The 17,407-nt window shown below is 35.1% G+C and overlaps 1 protein-coding gene across 1 annotated transcript; it reads right to left on the bottom strand.

The window, feature by feature from the left end:
• Positions 1–7,604: 7,604 nt before the first annotated feature.
• Positions 7,605–16,062, bottom strand: LOC110023534 (beta-glucuronosyltransferase GlcAT14B). Its single transcript, XM_020723004.1, has 4 exons — positions 15,082–16,062; positions 14,914–14,989; positions 14,711–14,826; positions 7,605–8,358 (listed from the first exon to the last, which is right to left on the bottom strand). Exons 1-4 carry the CDS (start codon positions 15,698–15,700, stop codon positions 7,844–7,846), a joined length of 1,326 nt encoding a protein of 441 aa, XP_020578663.1. The 5' UTR covers positions 15,701–16,062; the 3' UTR covers positions 7,605–7,843.
• Between the last annotated feature and the right edge of the window lie 1,345 nt (positions 16,063–17,407).

Below are 17,407 nucleotides of genomic sequence, written 5' to 3'. Positions count from 1 at the left end.
GCAAAAAAATTTTTTGAAAAAAAAAAAAAAAAAAAAAATTCTCTGCAAAGATCTTTGCTTTGATTTTTGTTTTTTTTTTAATCGAGCAAAGGAAATTTTTAATTAAATTTGCTTAATTTGATTTAAAGCAAATTAAAATGTTTTCCTTTAATTAAGTGAAATTCAAACTTTCCTTCCACGAAATGATTGCAGCAAACGAAATTCAAAGGGGAATATTCTCCTAGGAAAGTTCTTCCTTCCCTGAAATCCAATATATCCAAGATTCTCCTTCTCCAGCGACAGGAATATTAAAGGTAAATAATATCTCCTGTCAAGATTTCTTGAGCCAGCAGCAATGGAAAGTTCTGAATTTCCTTCCCTGAATATTTGCTCTCCGCAAGCTAGCAGCAAAGGAAAGTTCTGAATTATTTTATTCTTCCCAACAGAACCGTGGCCTCCTCCGCTCCTTCCCTTTTCTGGATCCCGCTTATTCCGCGCAATCACTGTTTCCTTCCTGCGAGCGCCGCGATGCTAAACAGTGCTTCTGCATCGTTCCCTTCCTGCGCCGAAGCCTGCCTGCTGGAACCCTGCGTCGTGTGCACTTCCTGGAGCTGAACTTCCTCTAATCGCGAACTTCCTTCTCCTGTGTCGCGTGTCGCGATCGAAACAGTTGTGGCGCGAATGGAATCCTTCTCCTGTCGCGATCCGATCCGACAGATCCGAGCCTTCCTTTCGAGAGCCGCGATTGAGATCTCTCCGGTCGCAAACTTCCTTTCCTTCCAATAGAAGGAATTCCTGCAAAGCAATAGAAAGAATTTTCTGTCTCCGCTGGACCGCGCCTATCTCCTCTGTCTCTGCCTCGCCTCCAGCCTTTCTCCGCAACAAAGCAAAGAATAACTCCTGTCTCTGGGTACCGAATCGCAACGCCTCCGTCCGCGCTTTGGAACCCTCGCCGAAGTCGCCTGGACGCGATCTCCTCGATTCCTCCTTCGCGGGAACTCCTTCAAATCCGCATCGTGGGCCGAATACCTCGATTTCGAACCGAAGCCACGCAGATCCCGAAACTTCTCCTTCCAAAAACCCCAAATCGTTCTTCTTACTTCTTGCGCCGCCGCAGTTTTCTTCCCTGCCCTCGAACCAGTCTCTGATACCACTTGTTGAGAAAATAAGGGCGAAAAAAACAGTAACGACACAAATCCAGAAGAACACAGAGATTTAACGAGGTTCGGCAAAGATGCCTACGTCCTCGGGAGCAGAGCGGCGAGTTCCTTTCAATAATCAGAAAAGAGTTTACAGAATTCAGAGTACCTCCTGGGGTTACTAACAGGCCTATTTATAACCCCAGGAGTAAACCTAGGCACAATATGTAATTACAACATTACCCCTGTACCAAACCGCGGGGCTTTGCCCCCGCACCCCAACCCACGTAACTTCCCAATTTGGACAGATTCTTCCGCTCCGCTCTGCTCCGCTTCGATCCAGCGTCTGTCCCAATATGGTATATGAGCCATACCATAACAAATCTCCACCTTGGCGAATATCCAGCCCCTTAGGAGAAAAATACCTGGGAGTTACATCTGCCCCACCGTGGGTTGGGCCACCATGCTTCTCTAGCAACTGCAAACATTTATATATATATATACATATATATATACATATATATATAGAATATATATAACTCACAATTCTAATGAAGGCTCATAAAACTTAGAAAGTCTTCTATATATACTTTAAATGCTAAAAAAAAAAAAAAAAAAAAAACTGCTGTTCAGGTTGAAGCAAACTCACAATTCTAATGAAGGCTCATAAAACTTAGAAAGTCTTCTAGCGGTTTGCTAAACCCTCATTTTAAGGGTTTGGCCTTTCTTGAATTTATGCGTTCGCGTAATTCAAACATCCCAACAGCCTCGAAGCCCTCGCTTGAGTTACAAGCCCACGCAACTGGACTCGGCTCCGATTGGCTTTATGTTGACATATATATAAACAAAGTTTCTCAAAGATTTCACGACATGGGACTAACACTGTTCCATTTTATATTTAATTAATGCTCCTGCTTAACGCTGCTTTCACTTAACAAAGCATGCGATTTATACTTTTTTTTTTCTTATAACTATTTATAAATTGTAATAACATTGAATCACTATTTTAATAAGCTATGCAGGACATTGACGATGTTAAAATTATGATTTAATTCATCACACACACACACACACACAAATTTTGAAAAGAGAGAAAATGTCGAAGCTTAGTCCACTCAAAATGATCAATAATAAATTTGCAAGTGCAATGATAGACCCTTATTTAAAAACTGAGAAATAGTTACAATGTTACACTAAGCATAATATGTGTTCGAATGCAAAAATATTGGTTGTATTCCGAACATGAGGCTCAAGAGCATTTGAGAGTTATCATCGAATCTTTAATACGCTAAAAAATCTATCATACAATACAAATCTCGAGACCATCTTTTGAATAAAGATCATTCAAATTTTAATTAGAAAACATCCAGAGCTCTGATTTCAGCTAAACTTACAGTCAAACGAGACCGGTATAGTCAAACAAGGCTGACTCGACGAGACAAACTCAATGATACCAAAATTGGTCAAATACGAACTAAATCAAGTCCAGATCAAGCTATTAAACCGTTTTTAGAATATTTCTTGATACAATTGGAAGTTCAAACTAATGTTTATTCTAACAAGTGTAAAATCGAGCGTCTTGATAGGACGAATCCAATGAGCTCAAGTCATTCATTGCCGACATCATTAAAGACACTCAAATATTCATCAAATGTCGTCTGATAGAAGGAAACTCTTTGAGCCATCCGATTAAAGTGATTTATATTCATGCATTAATTTCTTCTATAACTCTATAAATAGACCATCATTCTTCGCATGAGAGGAGAACGAGAGCTCGAGGCTTGAGAAAGAATTTGAAGCTTTGAGAAAAAACTTAAGTCTAGCACTACTCATGCCACTGCCGATCGGTGCCAAGAACTCTTGTCGCTTTCTACTGCCAATAAGTACTTCTGTCGCCATCAGCCACCTCCAACCGTCATTAAGCAGCACAGACTACCATCGACCACCACCAATCTCCGTCGACCACTACCAACCATCATCGACCACCACCAACTGAATCTCGCTAATCGCTATCGGTCGCCACCAGTTGACGTTGTAACTTGGAAAACCAACTAACTCTTTTTCAGCTGTGGGATAAATGGTTGCAACTGTAATTATCTTTTCATAGTAGAACTCTTCAGCTAGATCATTCCCCGTAGTTTTTTTTCTTCCAACTTTTTCACAAAAAAAAAAAAAACTTCTAATGTCATTATTAGTTGTTCTTTTTTCTAGCCGTGTGATATATATATATATATATATATAAAAGTATAAAAGAATTGAGTAGTATTTTTGTAAATCATTTAAAAAAAGCACTAATTAATATAGTAAGACATTAACATATTTATTTTATCATTATTAATATTTCTTAAAATTTGACATTTATTTTGTATTTCTAAATTTTATTAAAATTACGCTGTATTATGTCTTAAATCTGTATAAAATATGATTTTTATGCAAATATTTTTTTCTGATAATAACATAGTTTTATTTGCATTGCTCGATCATTATAAATTTCATATATAATGAGTCAAATTAAAAATAAAAAAAAAAAAAATCACAACATAACAATTAACAAAATAATAATATATATTTAAACCTAAAAAATAAAAAGAAATTGCTGTTCAAATTGTGGCACTCACAATTTCAATGAAGGCACATGAAACTTACAAATTTTTCTAGCCATTTGCTAGACCCCTCATTGTAAGGGCTGTAGTAAGTCTTCTTCTAGCCATTTGCTAAAACACCCTTTCTATTAAGAGTCAAGCCTTCTTTGATTTTGTGCAGCCACATAAGCCCATCATCCCAGCAACCTCTAAGCCCTCGCTTGAGTTACAAGCCCACGCAACTGAACTCGGCGATGGTTGCTCCCTATACTGAAAGATTAATAGATGTAAGTCTAGAATAGATTTCACGACGTGGGACTAATACTGAGATTTAATCAATCCTCGTCCTTAACGTTGCTTTCACTTAACAAAGCATGCGTTTATGTTTATTTTTTTGTTATGAATATTTGTAAATTGTAATAAAATTGTAGCACTATTAATTATAACATGCTGGCCAGAAAATTGACATTATTAGAATTATGATTTAATATCTTTGCATTGTATGAAAATTCATCACATAAATATATAATAATAAAGTAATAGGAGAAGACACTAAGATTTTTTACATAAAAAATCCGGAAAGAGAAAATATGTCGTGGCTTTGTCCAATCAAAATGATCCACAATAAATTTACAATTACATTGATAGAACCTTATTTGGCAACTGGAAAATTGTTACAATGTTATATCAAGTATAATATTTGTTTGTGCACAGTATAAATAAAGATTGGTTGTATTTTGAATATGACGCTCAAGAGCAGTTGCAACTGAGAGTTATTGCCAAATCTTTAATACGCTCTGTTTGAGGTATATTGCTACACAATATTTAGGATACTTCATTACTAACATTATTCTTCATCACTCAATAGAGTCCATCAATAGTGGTGAGTTGAGGGCGGCCGACGAGAGCTGAGGATGACTAGCGGGCGGCGTTCATAGCTATGGAGATTGGAAGTTATCATCTTGGTGCTCAGTACAGAATAATATTGGATTAGATTCATTCTCTTTTTCTTCTTCTTTCTCCCCTCAAATGAATAGCATGGGTTTTTTATAGGCTTCAGGAGAGGAATTTTGGTGATTTGACGAATAACTCAAATAATCACTCAATCGAACGATTCACAATAATTTCCCTTGATCATAGGAGGGATTTAATAATTTCAAAGCCTTAATGACCCATAAATTAAGGGAGCTTAGGTTAGTTGGATTCCTATCGTTAAGACACTCTATTTGACTTTAGGTACGTGAAATTTGGAGTTCATTTGACTTTTCAACTAACTACCCAAACCTTCAAATGTAGTTCAATGGTTTGATCTATGCTTGATTGCACCGGGATTGGACCAACTTTGGTATCATCAGGTTTTTCTTTTCGAGATGCCAATTTGACTCTAAAATTGCTGAAATTGGAGCTATAAATTTTCTTTAACTTGAATCAAGATTTTTTATTTTCAGAAATGACTTCGTGCCAAATAAAAAAAAAAAATGTTAATGATGCATGAAAATTTATGAGACATCACTTTTCATTTTTTTAAAAATAAAATATTGAAATTATATCAATCAATATATTTTTAAGAAAATAAAGTAAAATAGATGTCAAATAAGCGTTAGATAAGCTAATAGAAAATAATAGTGGTATGTATGTACATCTTTTTTTTAATATTTATAAATTGTAATAACAGTGAGGCACTCTTATAATATGCTGGCCAGGGAAATGACGATGTTAGAATTCTAATTTAATATATTGGCATTGTATGGAAATTCATCACATACACAAATAATGATCAAGTAGCAGGAGCAGACATTAAGATTTTTTGAATAAAAAATTAAAAAAGAGAAAAAATATCGTTGCGTAGTCCAGTCAAAATGATCAACAAAAAAATTACAAGTACAAAGATAGACCCTTATCTGAAAATTGGGAAATAGTTACAATGTTACACCAAGTACAAAGTTTGTTCGTATACATTATAAAGAAAGATTTGTAGTATTACGAATATGACGCTCAAGAGCAGTTGCAACTGCGAGTTCTAGTTTGATCTTTAATACATCGTGTTTGAGTTACATCAACACAGTTTTTAGGATACTTATTGTTAGCGATGGAGCCCAATCATTGATTCCGTCTGCTCCCACACACGCGTGAAGCGACTTCGAGCGTCACTTCGCCAGTTTCGTGAATCAGCGCATTCCCGCGAAGCGCTCGCTCCCGCCCCTATTCCCGATCGAGAACAGTCACGACCGCGAGCCTGCGGATTTGCGAACTGCTCCCGACTCCAAGTCCGCGAAACGACGCCTGCCTCTCGTCTCCTTTAAGTTGTGAGCAGAAGAGGAAGAAAATGTGAAGCCATGATTTTGGTGTTCTTTTACGATTTTCTCGGGATAGAGGAAGGAAAGTGTAAGCAGTAGAGGAAGGAAAGTGTTAGAGGAAGGAAAGTGTAAGCAGTAGTTCCTTGCGGTAGAAGGAAGAAGAAAGAAGAAGAAGAAAATTGTTCTTCTTTGGCTTCTTCTTAGTGGCTTGTGGCAGAAGAGAAATTTGACTTATTTCTCCTGTAAGTTTGTCTTCTTGGTGTATCTCAGTGTAGAGTTTCTTCGGTGTATCTCGGTGCAGAGAGAGAAAAATAGAGAGAGAAGAAGAGAGGGCAACAAAGTTAGAGATTCCTCTTGTAATTCGAGACAATCAACTGATGTAAATTCCTCAATTAGTAAAATTTTCTGTAACTTCGTGGACGTAGTCAATTTGCCGAACCACGTAAATTTGAGTGTTCCGTTGTGTTACTGTTTTATGATGTGAATTTTTTCTCGTTCTATTTTTTTCACTTCATGGATCGTTCTCCTGTTTGATTTATATATATACCACAATCAACTGGTATATCTTATGCCATCACATCTTTACTAATCATTATTCTTTGTTACTCAATAGAGTCCATCAACAATGGTAAGCATATGGCGACCATCGATAGGTGGGGGGCCGGTGGGCAATGATTTTATAGCTACGAAGGTCAGAAGTTATTGTCCTGATATTCAACCTACAATAACCCTAGATTAGAGCAGTGGTTTTTATAGGCTTCAGGAGAGGGAAGTTTTGGTCATTTGGTGAATAACTCCCCTGAAGCATATGTTAGTTGCATACATACACCGCATGCAGAGATGTATGCAGTGTCTGATTCTGATCATAGATCACGGTGATCTACGGTCAGAATGCAATCAAATTTTTTTGAAAAAAAAATTTTTAAGTGTGGCCCACCAATATACATTATGACCGTAGATCACCGTGATCTACGGCCATGATCGGACACCGCATGCATCTCTGCATGCGGTGTATGTATGCAATATTTTTTCCTCTATTGGAGCTTTAACCGATTATTGACCCAATAAAGGTATTTTGACAACTAACAAATTCAAATTCCATCAAATTTTGCTTAGGCTTTCCTGAGGGTACCTAATAACCTAACTAAGCAAACCCAACCCCAGTTGAACGCTAGTTAGGGTAAACCAACGCAAACTTAAACTCAAGTGCATCAAATCACAAATCTAGCTCATCCCAACATAAATGTCTAAGAGCTTTAGTTAAAGTTTCCTCTACGTTACATGCAATGGGCTAAACTATTGTAATTACTTGATGTTTAGAATATAAATAAATAAATGATTAAAATGGCACGAGGTTAAAATATATAATTTATGCATATTTATATTCAATTATAAATAAAATCCATTTTATTTTTTCTACCATGCTTTAACATTAAAAAAAAAAAATGTCACAATTATTATATTTTTTAAAAATAAAATACACTTTTTCAAGCTTAGGTTTATAACAACAAAGGATTATAAATGTAAATATCAAATTTTATATATGCTAGATATGTGAATACATATCTTTGCATATGTAAATACATAAAAATTGTGTGGTATGTGTGTAAATTTCTCTTATATATATATTTCAAATACTGTCCCTTAAACTAATCAAGTAATACTGTAATATTTCAAATATAACTACACATACATTAACCGAACAAACTGTCTGCACCGGGAATGATAAACCCTAAAAAAGAAAAAAACAGATGCATTGCTCCCCATTTCATGGCGATCATCCAACGCTCAAAAACGATGCAGAACAACAAACACTAAAACTAGGGTTACAGAACCTCCTCCTGAATCACTTGCACTGCCTTGGCCTGAAGTTCTCCTTCGATAGATTCCTCTCCATAAGCTTCTGCAACCTTAGCGCTCCCGCGCCGGGACGAAGAACCGAACCATTTCCGACAACCAGACATGGATCGCTGCCATTATCTCTCCTCCCCGCACACCAACCCCCCGGAACGACCCTTCCGGGCCGCCTGAACAACAGCTCTGCATCGATCCTGTCGAGCACCGGATCGTTTCTTCGAAACTTCCTCGCAAATGGCGCGTTGCTGGCGATCATGGCCTCCATGTCTCTCGAGTTGAGGTAATGCGGGTGCTGCCTGGGGGGGTTGTCCCATGAGATGAAATGAAGGTCATGGTTGACGGTGGTATTGGCGAACTCTTTAGCGTTGCAGAGCACAGTGTGGAAGTAGCCTTCAGGCGAGGAGAGGAAGTTGGCGTAGTACATGAGGACGGTTCGAGGGAGATTGTCCCACCCCCATATGCAGTAGTCGATGAAGGAGCGAGAGAGCACCATCCATGCAGATCCTGGTAATGAATTTAGAGTTGAGGTGGATTAGAACTCCATTATGTTATTGAAGCTGTGTTAGCATTGGGGCATTTATATACATACCATCCAATTTCTGTGTATTTACATAGCTAATATCTAAAATTTTCTTTTTTTTTCATTTCTGACACTCAAATTTATAGAAATTGCTGACAAAAATGATGACCAGTTTGGTGACAGTTAAAACATGCATTTGCAAAAATCTTATACTGAAATGTTAAAGAAAACAAATTTCCCCAAGTGTCCTTATTAGCTGTAGTGTTATTACCCTTAGATGTAATGGATGCCACAAACTAAACCTTATTACTTTAATGAAATGATGTACTCTCAAAAGATATGGTAACCCTCTGAGATATTAGCAAAAAAGATTTCACAGATCATTAGCCAAAAAAATAATACAGCAACATAACAAAAAATGATATTATGATTTAAGCCCAACAAATAATACAATGATGTAAACATGCAAGAATTTTAGTTAAAATCTGGTAGCCAATAAAACCAGCTAATAAAAAATTAAATTCCAGATAATCTAATATTTGCTCCATAGTTTCAATTAAAATTAAGAGTTCTGAAGAATAAAACATCAAATAATGTAGAAGAAATAGATAAGTAAAAACTACTGAGAAAAATCAGGCCTCATGTTAGTGCAAGGAGATGACTTTCACCATAATTAGATTCTCACCCTTGTATAACATAAAAAGGAATCAGACATTCAACTTGTACTCATGAGAATAAAAGTTGGAAGATAAAAATTTTATACAAGCCAAAAATTCTTAATTGGAAATCTCAAATTACCATTTATGGACTCCACATAGCTTAAGCTAGAAGATACAATGTATAAGAGATCAATCTTAATATAAAATTAGATTATTGTGCATTTAATTTTAAAATCCTTACATAACTACTTGCATCTAGATGCAAAAATTTTGCTACAATAATGTTACAATACCTGTAACAATATCCTCAAATGTCACGGCCAAAACAAGGGAAAATCCCTACAATGCATGTTGACAAGTGATGCCATCACCTCCTTTAATTTTTTGCAATAATTGTAAATTACACTTCATCAATCCAATAATAATCTCACATCAAGAAGAATGAGTCATATGAAATTCCTTTGTAAAGAGCATGGTATTATTCATTTGCGCCTCTTTATTCACTCAAGTCTAACGGTGTAGCAAAAAGGGAAAATAAAATCTCTAAAGAGAGATGAACGCGATGTTGATTAATTCAAGGGCACCTCTACTTATCATATTCAACATAAAAAAGATGGAGAAAACCCATATAACATTTGAGAGAATCATTTATCAAACCTTAGTAATTCATAAATGTGGGAGTATTTACCTAAAGGTTTTATTGCTTGAACATAAGAAAAGAAAAATAGGATCTATGAGTGTTGATTGTTCTCTTTGGAAGTTTTAAGCCTTGTGTTGTTTATAGATTTCTTGCATTGTAAAGTGGTGTCATAAATTCAGGTAGCATAATTAATTCAAAGAATGTAGTATTCTTTGAGGATTTCTTCATCTGAAATGCAAGATAGACCTCAAAATCCTCTCAACTCTAGTTCTAGCAATGAATCTATCTTTACTCTCAGGAGTAATTGAGTTAGGAGTGCAACTAACTGTGGCAGTTCTAAATAAATCTTTTATATGACAAACCATTATTTTTTAAGTCATTAATTCTATTGATGCTTCATTTTATAAAGACAGATCAATAATGACATGGATTCTATCACGCCTAACCATAGTTGGGGATTAGTTTATCTTCCTACTGATGTTAAAATAAGTAAATTTAAGTGAACTTCTGAAAAGTAGTTAGATCAATTGATAAATTTAAGGGATAATTAAAGCGAATTTGGTGGCTAGGGATTTTATACAAAAGAAAGACTTAGAAATTTTTGGCACATTCGCTTGTCACTCATATATCATCTATTAGGGCATTGGTTGCATTTGCCTTTACAACCTTGCTCTGATACCATAACACTTTTTGAGAAAATTGGTTGGATGTCTTTTTCCTTTGCTTTCATTTCAATAAATAATAACTTGTACAATCTATTTTAGGTAACCTAATACATATTCCTAATCTAAATATATCCAGTTATAAGGAAAGAATATGTACAATTACCAAGGGAGGCAAATCAGGAGAGAAAAATTGGAAGCAATTTAAATAAGGAAACTCCCAAGTGAAATAAGGAAACTCCGAATTCTGCTGCATGATTTCTGTCATTCTTGATTGATAATTAGCTTATCCATCAAATAGATGTTCTATTAATTGATTTAGAAAAATGCTTGCTGCATCAAGTTGAAGGTTTTCTTATTCCTAACAAGGAAAATAAAGTGTGTAAAATAGTCAGCTTCTTTATAAAAATAGGCTAGGAAAAAAATAGCATATTAAGCTTTATTATGTTATGATATTCAATGTATTTGTGATTAATGATGTAGAGAGATGTACCTATCCTAAATTTAATTTGGATAATCATGATTTGCTTGTATATTTTAAATGCATGACTTGCTTATTTTTAGAAATAATTTAATTATTACTGATGAAGTCGAAATCTTATTATCATCTATTTTTGCCATGAAAGACTTAGGTGAAGCCAATGCAATATTAGCTATTAAGTTGTCTAAATATGGTAAAAGTTTCTGCATGTCACAATATCACATTTGTTGAGAATATTCTAAGAAATTTTGAAAACTTCACACTAAACTAGTGTGCTAGTGTCATGGGCGGACCCATGCATAGTTGAGAGGAGGGCAGTACCCCCCTTGAAAATATAATTATTCCCGTACACAAATATATATTCCTAACTCCTAATTATAGGAAACTCCTAAGTTAAATAAGGAAAGTCCGAATTCTAGCTGCCTGATTTCTGTCATTCTTGATTGATAATTAGCTTATCCATCAAATAGATGTTTTATTAATTGATTTAGAAAAAGGTTTGCATGCATTAAGTTGAAGGTTTTATTATTCCTAGCAGGGAAAATAAAGTGTGTAAAATAGTATATTAGGCTTTATTATGTTATGATATTCAATGTATTTATGATTAATGATGTAGAGAGATGTACTTATTCTAAATTTAATTTGGATAATCATGATGTGCTTGTATATTTTAAATGAATGACTTGCTTATTTTTAGAAATAATTTAATTATTACCAATGAAGTCAAAATCTTATTATCATCTATTTTTGTCATGAAAGACTTAGGTGAAGCCAATGCAATATTAGCTATTAAGTTGTCTAAATATGGTAAAAGTTTCCGCATGCCACAAGATCACATTTGTTGAGAATATTCTAAGAAATTTTGAAAATTTCACACTAAACTCAAATGAAGGAAAACTAGGGTGCTTGTGTCGTGGGCGGACCCATTCATAGTAGAGGAGAGGGCAGTAGCCCCCTGAAAATACAATTATTCCCATACCCAAATACATATTCCTAACTATTTATCACTAAGGGGAGTTTATTTTCTCATTTATCACGACTATATATTATTGCCCAACCGTCCCTTGCCTTCAAACAAACAGGTGCAAGCCCATTGAGCTCCATTAAAGCATCAAATCAAGCTAATAAATCTTAATAAGTTTAGAATTTAATTATTTATTTTAAAAGTTTTTTAATTCTTCTAACTCAAAGACCTCGCTGTGAATTTTATGCCTATAAATTGCTAAATAATTTTATTGTTTTGTTCCTCTGTTGTATTTAAGCAACAAAATACTTAATCATTACAAATGTGGGACTAAAAGTCTTTTGAAGTTTTGTTTTTCCGACAGGAACATTGGCCTTTTTCTCCTATTTTAGAGGTATTTTCAAACATACCACCCAATTTCTATCTATTTACATTTATAACACCTAAACTTTAATTTTTATATTCATACCACTAAAATCATTCATATCGCATAAAAAATATCATAATTTTATTATTATTTTTTTAAATACACATTTTCATGCATGAGAAAGGTTGTATGTAGGTAAAAAATTGAAGTTTAGGTGTTAGATATGTAAATACATAGGAATTGAATGGTATGTTTGTAAATCTTCCTAAGCCAAAAATATCACCATTTTATTGCAATGGTATTGTTGTTTTGTTAAAAAAAAGCCTTTAATTTTGCATACTCACAATATATTTGTATTACAAAATTCTCTCCTTCACTATGAAGGTCTTTGAATCTTACATCAAAAACCTCCTAGTCATCTTCTTGAAGCGTTGAATTCATCTCCATCCCACCTGAAAGTTCTCTCCTCTCTCAACATCCCAGTCAAAGAAACTTTTAATTTAACTTAAAATATAATATTTTAATTTTTGTATCTATCTGAACTCACTCTGTAACTGATGCTATAGATCGAGTCAGCAAAAAAATGTTCTAGACAGGGAAGTAAGAATAAGTAAAGATAGGTTTAACTTTAAAATGTTCTAGACATAAATTGTTCTAGACAGCAGAAAACTTTTGGTTTAACTTCAAACATCTTTTATTTTTCCTACATTCAGAATCTAATTTGTATATCTTATTACCTTGTAGAATTATTATTCTTCAAGGAAACCTATCCTAATTTGGAAATTGACAATAATTTGGGAGAATATGTTGCAGGTATAATAACGAATAATGATTTATTTTAAAAATAACAGATGATATGCCTTTATTTTTTTTAAAAAAATACCAACAGTGCGTCGTTATTTAAAAATAGTTGATGATTAAAATAAACAAAAAAATTTTGAATGTTTTTTTCAATTTATTAATGATAATGAAACACAAAATTTTGTTTTGAAATATGTGATATTGCTTCTATTATTGGTAAAATTAATCTATTCATATAATAAGTTTGCCCCCTAAAAGTAAAGGTTGGTTCCGCCCCAAACTAGTGTCTCATAGCACGAGTGTACACAAATCAATAGAAACTTGATGTAACTAATGAATTGCCCAAGTCCTACCATTGTAAAAGCAATGAATAAATTGAGTAGTTATAATCCTAAAAATAATTACTAGTTTGTTTTGTGTAAATTCTTAATATTTGAAAGGCACTGTGAATAATTCTTTACATTTTATTTTATTTCCAATTATGCTAAAAAGATTAAGTGAGCAAATTGGATATGTAATTCAAATGAGACCAAGTCCACTTTGGTTATGTTTTTACTCTTGGAAGAGGTTCAACATCATGAAAATACTAAGCAATTGATCCCTATAAAATTCAAGTTCATTCCACCATAAAAGGTACGTATAGATGTGAAATGGCTTAGAAACCTTTTTGCAAAATACATCTTTACAGAAGAGACCAATTTCGCCTAAGTTGCTTCATTATGATAATAAAGATGGTAACCCAACTTATACAAAATGACGCTTATATTAGTGATATCATGGACGATCATTTCGTTAGGTTTTATTATTTTCCATTAGTTTCTTGATGAGACTTATGCCTAGTATAGAAGTTAATAGAGATAGTAACCCAACATACGTGACTAGAGATTCCAAGAAATAGGTTTATGTTGGTACAATATGTTTAAAGGTTAACTTTGTAAGGGATCACCTCTAAATTGACTAAACTTGCTCATTTGTATGGTGTTGCATAGCTTACAATTGTAATGAAAGATGGTGTGTTTAGTTGCAAAGTGCGCTTGATGGAGTCGTGATATAAGTGTGGAAGTAAGGCTCTTCCAATGAAATTTAAGGAACTCTTTCTAAACCAATCAAACATATAAGACAGGTTCAAGGCCAAAATGAACAAATTGCAATGAACAACCTTCTTTGATTCCCATTTGACAAAAATTCACAACTCATGTTTATTGCATATATTTCATTAACATATTGATAATTTGTCCAAATAGTTTCATTGTTTTATTTGCTGCGTTTCAGCATTTTTTCTCTTATATACAGTATTTTCTACCATTTCCATACATGTCAGAACAACAAAATTTTATCTTCAAATGCCATATCTACAATTCCTTTTATATAATTAATTCTAAGCTCATCCGTTATAATTTGTCAAACATTCACCTTAGCATTCAACATGGTCATACCAAAACATGCAACAAACATCCATAACATCACTATAGAGCACTGCATCCTTGTATTTTCTTAGCAAAATATCATGTTTATCTGTCTAATTATGCTTCATCACAATAATTATAAAAAATTATCACAGAATAAATGGTATAAATCAATTCAAGAGATCCGCAAACAGATATAAACAAACAATTCTGCATCCAATAACTATGCAAACAAACTATGGATCAACAGATCAATTGAAAAGAGATACACAACAGAATTGCAGCCACAGAATTACTCAAGAAAATCAGAAAAAATGTAAAACTAGAAACATTTTAGAAGGCTATGATTTTTTTACCTGTAAAAAGCTTGAAGGCAGTTGGCACACTTCTTCTCTGTGGTATCCAGAAAACATCCTGCTTCTCTGACATGTATAGTCCTGGATCAATAATTATTGGTCTCGCCCTTTGAAACCTGCAACAAGAAGAAGAAGAAATTTTAGCTCCAATTTAACACTAATGAGAACTCCATGAAACCAGAAACATCTTAGTTCGAACATACTCCTTCCATCCGATATTACTCGTATGATCAATAAAGTTCAGATCCCGCGGCATATAGGAGAAAGTATGCAACAGATCTACAACATAAACAAGATCAAACCATTAAAAAAACCAACTTTTTTTTTCCAAAAAAGCAGAAATAAGAGGAGTCAAGAAGCAAACTTGTTACCATCCTGTGTTACCAGAGGATAATCCGCCGCACTCAGATTAATAAACCAATCCCACTCCCCACCTTCCCTAAGCAGCACGGCAGCTGCGTGGAGAGTGTTGGCGACCATCGTAGGCCCACGGTAGGTCACAAGATTGGCCTTTGTGATCATTTTAACATTTCCCACCTCCTTGAAGACCGGATGGTTGGCGACGAAGTCTCGGAGATCAAGCCTCTCCTCCGGCAATGCGGCGGCTTCCAGGTGAACGATGTAGCGGTTTGAAGGATGGTAAAGAGCTTGAAGCGTACGCTTGAGCATGGAGCCATCTCCGGCGGAGCCGGAGATGAGGTAGGCGAGGCGCGGAGGAAGCGGGAGAGACGAAGAAGAAGAGGAAGGGGAGGAGAAAGATTGAAGCTTTGATTCGACGAAGGTGGGGGAATAGAAGGCAGAAGAAACACGGGAGGAGGAGAGGAGGGAGAAGAGGAAGGAGAAGGGGAGGAGAGCGGAGGGGGTTCCAGGGGAAGAAAGGGTGCTGAAGAAGAGGAGGAGGAGGGAGAAGGAGGAACCGATGGCGATAGGCAGAATCCATCTGCGGTCTAAAGCTGGTGGGCGGAGCAGGATGAAGCTTAAAATTTTCATCTTTCGGCTTCTTCTTCTTCTTCGTTCCTTTCAACCTCTGAAACGCAGCTCTTTCTGTGGAATGAATGAAATAGAGTTACCAGGAGGAGGGGATTAACTGAAGGGGATTAATAAAGAGGAAATTGGAAAGGAGAATCCGTTTGCCATCTGAAACAAGAGAGCGGAGGTGGAAGAATAAAGCTTTCATCTTCGGCCCTCGATCTGGGAATGTGTCTGTTTACTGTGACATTAATGGGAAAAGGAAGGTTTTTCGGGCGTGGGGGAAGTGTGGAGTTTTTCTGGGGTGTGGGGATTAAATTCAAGCGGATCATTTAAGAGATTTAAAGACGGAATTTAGATCTAATGTGAGAGGGCGTGAGCGTTAGTGAGAGGGAGATTGGGAAATTGTGGTTGGGTTATAGTTGGGGGATTTGTTGGGCTTGCAATATTTTATGAGGAAAATTAAATTTGGTGAGGAAGATTTGCAATTTCTTATTTGTGTATGAGCAAATTTTGGTTTGTTTGGTTTCAAAAGAGATTAAAATAATTTTAACTTTTAGAAGTAGATATAACTGAAGAACTTACATTTCATTTATAATAATTTTATGAAAAACGATTTGGTATTTTATTTTATTTTATTTTTTGTATGAGGATAGTTTAGGTTTGTTTGGTTTCAAAAGAGAATAAATTAATATGAATTTTCAGAATTAGATATAACTGAATTACTTACATTTCATTTATAATAATTTTATGATAAATGATTTTTGTATTGATACGACATCAAAAAATTTTCATCAATCGGTAAGAATCTCGAAGCATGACATGATTCTCGAGACAAATTTTTGTGTAAGAAAAATTCAAACTTTGTTTAAAGGTCATTAAAAACTTCTATTATAGCAAACTTATAGTCAATTTTCGACGAGACAGATACACCAAAATTGGTTCAATCTTAGTTAAATCAATCCCAAATCAGGTCGATAAACTATTTTTTGGAAGCTCTTAGTGCATAATTGAAAGGTTAAGTGAATTTAAAAAATGTCACTTATAGTCTAATTGGTTGTCTCTATAAGACAAGTTCAGCGAGCCCAAGATCATTTAATCCTGACATCATTAGAACAATTAAATGTCCATCGAATTTCGTCCGATCAAGGAAATATTCTCAGGTTGTCTTATCAGAGTGGTTTGGATTTCTTTGCTATTTGCCATATGGACTCTATAAATAGCTATACCCCTCTCTTGAGAGGAGCTTAGACCTTGGGCCAGAGGAATATCAGGGCTTGGAGATAAAGGAGCTGAATTATGGTATTCTGCACAGATGATCCAGTGAACACATCTCGCCCTTGCATCTGTCGACCACTATTGGCCATCGTTAGTCGGTCATCGTTGACCATCTTCAGCTGCCGCCTACCACCATCGACTGCCACCAACTCCTTGCGATAAGACACTGTAAGAAGCAACAATAGTCACCGCAGAGTCACGAAACAACCTACAAAGCAGTACATCATTTTGAAAGTTGTGTCGACCCCAAAAACGGTGTACCGAAGTTCCAACAGCGACTCCACACCGAGAGCACTCCCTATCGTGGGACAACAAGGTTTTCTTCTCACGGACGTTATAACTCGATAAATTGTGTAACACTTTCACGTCTGTGGGACAAGGAGTCATACCTGTAATCATTAATTCATAATAGAACATTTCAATTGTGCAATTCTCCGTTGGATTTTTTTT

This window comes from Phalaenopsis equestris, unplaced genomic scaffold (genome assembly GCF_001263595.1).
Source record: "Phalaenopsis equestris unplaced genomic scaffold, ASM126359v1 Scaffold000224, whole genome shotgun sequence".
Lineage (NCBI taxonomy): Eukaryota > Viridiplantae > Streptophyta > Magnoliopsida > Asparagales > Orchidaceae > Phalaenopsis > Phalaenopsis equestris.
Note: the sequence above shows the minus strand (reverse complement) of the source record. Positions and strands in the feature narration are given on the sequence as shown.

What these genes read in the sequence shown, in the direction of transcription:
- LOC110023534 (XM_020723004.1), bottom strand. Translation starts at nt 15,700, where the DNA reads ATGAAAATTTTAAGCTTCATCCTGCTCCGCCCACCAGCTTTAGACCGC. An exon ending in AGTAATATCGGATGGAAGGA is followed by an intron (nt 14,827 to 14,913) that starts GTATGTTCGAAC and finishes TTCTTGTTGCAG; the next exon opens with GTTTCAAAGGGCGAGACCAA. An exon ending in TGCCTTCAAGCTTTTTACAG is followed by an intron (nt 8,359 to 14,710) that starts GTAAAAAAATCA and finishes ATTCATTACCAG; the next exon opens with GATCTGCATGGATGGTGCTC.